The sequence below is a fragment of the Sorex fumeus genome, unplaced genomic scaffold, assembly GCF_029834395.1.
Source record: "Sorex fumeus unplaced genomic scaffold, SorFum_2.1 ptg000003l, whole genome shotgun sequence".
Classification (NCBI taxonomy): domain Eukaryota; kingdom Metazoa; phylum Chordata; class Mammalia; order Eulipotyphla; family Soricidae; genus Sorex; species Sorex fumeus.
The window spans coordinates 43,138,896-43,146,624 of record NW_026606060.1 but is presented as its reverse complement, the minus strand read 5'-3'; the positions used below and the strand labels follow the sequence as shown (position 1 = coordinate 43,146,624).

Here is a 7,729-nt window from a genome sequence, read left to right as displayed (position 1 = left end):
AAGACTCCTGGTAGTACTTTGGGAAGGACCACCTGAAATGCACAAGCCCACGCACTTTGATCATCTCCTTTATCCTCTCTAAACTGTTTTAAGAAGAAAGGAATGATGTGGCAAAACAATGCAGAGAAGAAGGCAGAGTAGAAAATAGAAACACAAAGCCAACAATTCATTGAGAAATGCACAAATTTTATGCTATATCATTTCTTACAATATAAGTCAGTCTACATGATTCTTGCTACAATTACTGGCACATTTGTGGATTTGTGGTATTAGAGGTGTAAATAATAGGACAGGGGCCTACAGTAGGTAAGAAAGCCCCTTGCACACAGCCGAACCAGTTTTGGTCTTCAGCACCCCAGATGATCCCCTGAGACCCTCAGGACTGATCACTGAGTGCAGAGACGGAAGTAATCCCAGAGAGTGGGCTGGTGCGGCCTCAAAGCAAAACCAGAAATAAATAAAAGAAATTATTTAGAAAAATAGATCTCAGGAGTTCTATAAACTTGTCTGATTCCACTTTTGTCACTTTAGAGCTGTTTGACTTTGGGGAAGTTCCTAATTTCCTTGCTCATGTCCTCATCCCTATTATGGGAACAATTGTCTTGACTTTATGGTTCTATTTGAGCTTTATATAAGATGAATTACAAGTTACTTAGTTTCATGCCTAGCTCAAACAAGTAATAAATCTATTATAATTACTATTGGCCTGTTTTGATCCTGCTGGTCAATTAAATTAAAGATTAGATTTCCACTAATAGTATTAGATTCCTTTTTGACGTTACAGAATGTACCACATATAGATTTAAAGTTTTACCCCCTCCTTTTCCTAAATGGAGATTTGTATCTGTGGGTGATCCCATACATCCAATGAGAGTCTATTTTGTACCACATTGCCTGAAAGCCTCTGCAAACAAGGGTTTTGCCAAAGCCAGGAAGCAAAAAGTGAGCTCCTCTCCTGCCAGGTCACTTCTAAGCAATTACCACAGGTCAGGGGTAATGCTTTTCTTCTTAATGGTAGTCAATGCCTGCAACACTTCTTAGTTTGCACAGTGCCTTTCACATCCCTTGAGTCATTCACTAATATTCCCCTCCCTCCCCCTCCCCGCTCCCCCCCCCCCCTCCGCCGCCCCATGCTTCCTTCCTCTGACCTCTGGTTATTTTTTGAGTTTGCCAAAGGGACAATCCTAAATGTCAACAGAAAAGTCCACACCAAATAACTAGCTTGACGCTAGCAGGACAGAGAGGTCAAACAAAAGTCAATTTCCTCATCATGCTCTGCCTCTTACCTAACCAAAAAAGGTGGGTCAGCAAGCAGGCCAAGGACCTACTGTCTCCTAGCTTTCAGGTAAACAAAATGCACCTTACCTGCTGACTATATCCCTGACTCAAAGGCAAACCTTTAAGCAGAAACTTCTGAATATCCACCCCTCCCTTTGTAGATACTGTATTTATGTACTAGAAATAAATAGGACTATATCACTGTCACTGTCACTGTCCTCCCGTTATTCATCGATTTGCTCCAGTGGGCCCAGTAACATTGTAAGACTTGTTACTTTGTTTGGCATATCGAATACATCATGGGTAGCTTGCCAGGCTTTGCCGTGCAGGCGAGATTCTCTCGGGAGCTTGCTGGACTCTCCGAGAGAGGCGGAGGAATCGAACTCGGGTCGGCCATGTTGGCTGCATGCAAGGCAAACGCCCTACCACTGTGCTATCGCTCCAGCCCAATAGGACTATATATTTCCTATAAATGAAGAATATATTCTTTTTTTTTCACTGTAAAAATATACAAGTCCACGATACTAAATGATAATAAACCAAATGATACTAAAAAGTATAAGAATTTAAGACAAGAATTGGGGCAAAGAAACTTCATTTTGGGAAATCAATATTTGGTCATCAAAATAAGAATCATTAAAAATTAGGTTACCCTTCATGAAGAAAACAATCCCATTGACAATTGTGCCCCAGAAAATCAAGTACCTAGGAATCACCTTAACTAAGGAAGTAAAGGACCTGTACAAAGAAAACTACAAAACGCTACTTCAGGAAATAAAAGAGGATACGAGGAAATGGAAAAATATCCCCTGTTCATGGATAGGGAGAATTAACATTGTCAAAATAGCAATACTTCCCAAAGCACTGTATAAATTCAACGCAACCCCTATTAGGATACCCTATGACATTCTTCAAAGAAGTGGAGCAAACACTCCTGAAATTTATATGGAACAATAAGCCCCCACGAATAGCTAAAGCAATTCTTGGGAAAAAGAAAATGGGAGGAATCAACCTCCCTAACTTCAAACTCTACTACAAGGCAGTAATAATTAAAACAGCATGGTACTGGAACAAAAGCAGAGCTGCAGACCAATGGAACAGGGTTGAATATACTGACATCTCCCTCAAAGCATACAAGCATCTAATCTTCGATAAGGGGGCAAGAAAAGTGAAGTGGAGCAGGGAAAATCTCTTTAACAAATTGTGCTGGCAAAACTGGACAGCTACATGCAAAAAAAAAAAAATGGGCTCAGATCTCTGCCTAACTCCATGTACAAAAGTAAGATCTAAGTGGATTAAAGACCTCAACATCAGACCGGAATCCATGAGGTACATTGAGGAAAAAGTTGGCAAAACCCTCCATGACATGGAATCTAATGGTGGTTTCAAAGATGTCACACTGCTGGCCAAGCAAGTGAAAACAGAGATAGACAAATGGGACTATCTTAAACTAAGAAGCTTCTGCACCTCAAAAGAAACAGTGACCAAAATACAAAGACTGCCTACAGAATGGGAAAGGAAATTCGCAAATACACATCCGATAAGGGGTTAATGTCAAGGATATACAAAGTACTGGCTGAACTCCACAAAAAGAAAACATTCAACCCCATCAAAAAATGGAGAGATGAAATAAATAGAAACTTTCACAAAGAAGAAATTTGGATGGCTAAAAGGCACATGAGAAAATGCTCCACATCATTAATCATCAGGGAGATGCAGATCAAAACCACAATGAGATATCATTTCACACCACAGAGACTGGCCCATATCCACAAGAACAAAAGCAACCGGTGCTGGCGCGGATGTGGCAAGAAAGGGACACTCCTTCACTGTTGGTGGGAATGCCGACTGGTTCAGCCCTTTTGGAAAACAGTATGGACGATTCTCAAAAAATTAGAAATTGAGCTCCCATTTGACCCAGCAATACCACTCCTGGGAATATATCCCGGAGAGGCAAAAAAGTATAGTCGAAGTGACATCTGCAATTGTTTGTTCATTGCAGCACTCTTTACAATAGCCAGAATCTGGAAAAAAACCTGAGTGCCTGAGAACAAATGACTGGTTAAAGAAACTTTGGTACATTTACACAATGGAGTACTATGTAGCTGTTAGAAAAGATGAAGTCACAAAATTTACATACAAGTGGTACTACATGGAAAGTATCATGTTAAGCGAAATGACTCAGAAAGAAAGGGATAGACATAGAAATATTGCATTCATCTGGGGAACATAAAGTAACAAAATAGGAGACTAACACCCAAGAATGGCCGAGATTAGTACCAGGAATTTTACTCCATGGCTTGGAGGCCAACCACACATGCTAGGGGAAAAGGGAGCTCAGATAGAGACGGGAACACCAAATAAAGGTGTTGGGAGGATCCTCCCAGGATGGGAGAAGCATGCGGAAAGTAGACTATAGACTAAACATGATTGTCACCCATTGCCTCTTTTGCAAACCACAACACCCAATAAGAGAGAGAGAACAAAAGGGAATGCCCTGCCACAGAGGCAGGGTGAGGTGGGGGGGTTGGGGTGTGGGAGGGATACTGGGATCCGTGGTGGTGGGAAATGGGCACTGGTGGAGGGATGGGTATTTGATCATTGTATAATTGAAACCCAAGCACAAAAATGTGTAAGTCTGCAACTGTACCTCATGATGTCTCACTATTTTAAATAAATAAATAAATAAATAAATAAATTAGGTCACCCTTGACCTCAGGGTGTAGGGAAGAGAAGGACAGAAAAGGAAAAAACACTCAAGGGGAAGTAAGAAGAGGCAAACAGGAAGTAAAGAGGTGTGTGGGTAGAGGTCAAGCCTCAGGGACATTGGTATAGCCATGTATCCAAACTGCAGTCAATAGCAATAAAAACAGGAGATTTAAACTACAACAACCAACCTAAAAATGTGCTTGTCAAACAGACGGTGCGCGTGTGTGTGTGTGTGGTGGGGGAAAACTTCAGGACATAGGTGGAGACACTGGTGATGGAATCAGTGCTGGAACATAGTGTAGCTAAAACTCAATTATGAATAACTTTCTAAATCTCAGTGTCTCAATAAGAAAAAGAGAAAAAAACCACAGGACCCAAAAGAAGAGAGAGAGAGAACAAGGAGGAATGTCCTGCCACAGAGGCAGGGTGGGATGGGGGGCGGTGGGAGGGTATTCTGGGACACGTGGTGGTGGAGGATGGGCGCTGGTGGAGGGATGGGCTTGATCATTGTATAACTGAAACCCAAGCACAAAAGTTTGTAAGTCTATAACTGTACCTCATGGTGTTTCACTAATCACTTAACTTAATCACTTAACTTCCCGTTAGTCTTCGATTTGCTCGAGCGGGCGCCAGTAACGTCTCCATTTGACCCTGTCGCGTGCTAGTGTAGCCCAATGGCATCTGTTCACTCTGGGAACATGAAGAGCCTCAAACCGATCTATCATTCATGGTCTTGATGAAGAAGTCTGACCATCTGGTAGGGTAGGTGGGCGGCCACGCGGTCTTTTGACATCCCGTGGAATCCAGTCGGTAACAGCTCTAGTCCAGCGGTCGTCTTTAAATCTCATTACGTGACCAATCCATCTGATTTTTGACACCTTGGCAAATGAGACAGCGTCCCTGATTCTTGATCGTCGACAGATGTCAGAACTCCGGATTCTTTCTCTCATTTGAGTGAAACGTGATATTCCAAGCATAGCTCTTTCAATTCCTCTTTGGGAGACCTGAATCGCGTTCTCATCCTGTTTGCGTAGGGCCCAGGTCTCTGAGGCATATGTTAATGCAGGAAGAACAGTGGAATCAAAGAGATGTGCCCGGAGCCGGAGGTTCTTCGTCCTCTTAGCTATTTCTTCGACGTTCTTGAAGGCGTTCCAAGCCGCTCTCTTTCTCCTGCGTAGCTCGGGTGCCAGGTCATTTGTCTTGTTGACTTCTCGACCTAGGTACACATAGCTGTTGCATTCGGAGATGGTCGTTCCGTTGAGAGCGAATGGGGCATCAGGAAGGAGGCTGTTTCTCATAAACATTGTCTTCATAAGATTTAGCTGTAGTCCTACCTTTCCACACTCACGGTCAAAGTCGGCCAGCATTTGTGCTTCACTAATAAAAAATTAAAAAAAAATAGTAGACTATAGACCAAACATGATTGTCACTCAATGCCTCTTTTGCAAACCACAACACCCAAAAGGAGAGAGAGAACAAAAGGGAATACCCTGCCACAGAGGCATGGGGGGATGGGGGGATGGGGGGTGGGAGGGGTACTGGGACCCGTAGTGGTGGAAAATGGGCACTGGTGGAGGGATGGGTATTTGATCATTGTATAATTGAAATCCAAGCACAAAAATTTGTAAGTCTACAACTGTACCTCATGGTGTTTCACTAATAAAAATTAAAAATACATATATTAAAATGTTAAAACCTGATGCCAAAAATACATGATGAACAAAAGATAAAAAATCTAAATAAAAATAAGATATATGGGCAGGGAAAGAAGGCAACAAGTAGATGTTTTCGCTCAGGGTCATACAAGCACAAACTGTCAATTGGAAATTCTGATATTTCATTTTTTTGTGGATGTTCTTCTACTTTCCTTAATCCTGTGTTAGATAAAAATGAAAGGAGAGGAATTCTCCAAATTAGAGAGTATCACTATTAAAGATGAGCAACCTGTTCAAGTTTGGCATGTGTATTTTGTAATTCTTTTTATTCCTGCTCCTTTGAAATATTTTGATTTTTTCACTTCTAATGAATTGTGAACATGGGAAAATAGTGACCACAGCATCACTGAAAGGGGGCAAGACAACCTGTTTTATGTAAAGGTAAAGGTAAAAGTAAAGGCCCTCCTGTTGTTCATCGATTTGCTTGAGCGGGCCCAGTAACGTCTCCATTGGAGACTTTGTTGTTACTGTGTCTGGCATATCGAATACTCTCGGTAGCTTGCCGGGCTCTCTAAGAGGGGCGGAGGAATCGAACTCGGGTCGGCCATGTTGGCTGCGTGCAAGGCAAATGCCCTACCGCTGGGCTATCGCTAGGTTAATTTTATCAACTCCCTAGTCACTAAATATCATGCCGGTCATTACTGAACATAGATATTTCATCTATTCGATTTTCTTGGGAATATTTTTTTTTCTGATGGGGATCTTCCCAAGCAGTGCTCAGGAAATCCAGGACCTCTCCTGCCAGTAGTCCGATGGTTCAGTGCTCAGTCAAGCTAAGCAGCCTTGCCTGGGTCACCCAGACCACCCCCAGTGGTTGCTGATGGTGGGGCTTCTTATTGCCGGGCGTGGGGGGAGTTCAAGGGCTACATCTAGCAATGTTCAGAGGCCCGTGCAATGACAGGAATCAAACCAGGTTCCCGTGTGTGTAAGGCATGCTCCCTAACCCCTAAACTATCTCTCTGGCCCCTTGAGCTAAGGTTTTAGAGTGAGAATTTCCAGGTCCAAGAGTTTGTGTGCATTGCCTTTTAAAGCAATAAAGACTATTTGGAAGTCATTGACAGTTGAATTTAGCTGTTTCACAGAGGTATTTTTCATAGATATTTTTGTTGAGGCGATACTAGTTAGGGCTGGGGTTGGGAGTGGGAAAGGCATGCAGTGACTGAACTCATACTGGTGAAGCTATCCACTCAGACCTGTTCGTAGAAGTTTTCAAAGTGCATTTCCTTTTATTTGGACAGTGCCAGCGGACAAGATGTCGAGCAATTTGTTCCCATTAGACTTAACTGACGATGACAAGAAAGGTGAGAAAGAAATCATCCGTAATTTCTTGTTTTGTGCCAAGTTCCTAGGTGTCTCTAGAGTAATCGGAGTGTAAGAAGGGAGTACATATGTCACGCTCACGTGCTGGATGCTATGTAGAGTATTTAAGCTACATGCTGTGGCAGTTCACTTCTACTTTCAGTTCTAAAAGAAAAAAATTTCAAATCCATAATTGGTCCTGCATTTACTGGTTCAGGACTGGTTATATAAAAATATGATACATCCAAGAAATGACTTGCTAGACAATTATACATATATGTATATATGTATATGTATTTATATATACAAGCACTGTAGTGCTGTTGCACTGTCCTTCCGTTGTTCATAGATTTTGCTTGAGCGGGCACCAGTAACGTCTCCATTGTGAGACTTGTTACTGTTTTTGGCATATCGAATACGCCACAGGGAGCTTGCCAGGCTTTGCCATGCGGACCAGATACTCTTGGTAGCTTGCTGGGCTCTCCAAGAGGGACGGAAGAATCGAACCTGGGTCGGCCATGTGCAAGGCAAATGCCCTACCCACTATATATATATATATATATATTCATAGCACAGTGTATATAGGTATACATATATACATACACACAAATGACTTCTAAATATATTGCTAACTATAATAAAACAAGATATAGAAGAATAATGTGTGTTGGATGGTGTTTTTTTAATTTAAAGATGTATTCTTTAAATTAAAAAACTTGAGTATGATT

At 41.9% G+C, this 7,729-nt stretch overlaps 1 protein-coding gene across 1 annotated transcript in view; it reads left to right on the top strand.

Annotated features, from left to right (window-relative positions):
* The first annotated feature begins 4,027 nt into the window (after nucleotides 1-4,027).
* Nucleotides 4,028-7,729, top strand: part of CCDC38 (coiled-coil domain containing 38) — a 54,268-nt gene continuing 50,566 nt past the window's right edge. The window contains exons 1-2 of the mRNA XM_056119466.1: nucleotides 4,028-4,073; nucleotides 6,941-7,003. Coding sequence (XP_055975441.1) covers nucleotides 6,955-7,003 — 49 coding nt within the window. The 5' untranslated portion in view covers nucleotides 4,028-4,073; nucleotides 6,941-6,954. The remainder of the gene's footprint in view (nucleotides 4,074-6,940; nucleotides 7,004-7,729) is intronic.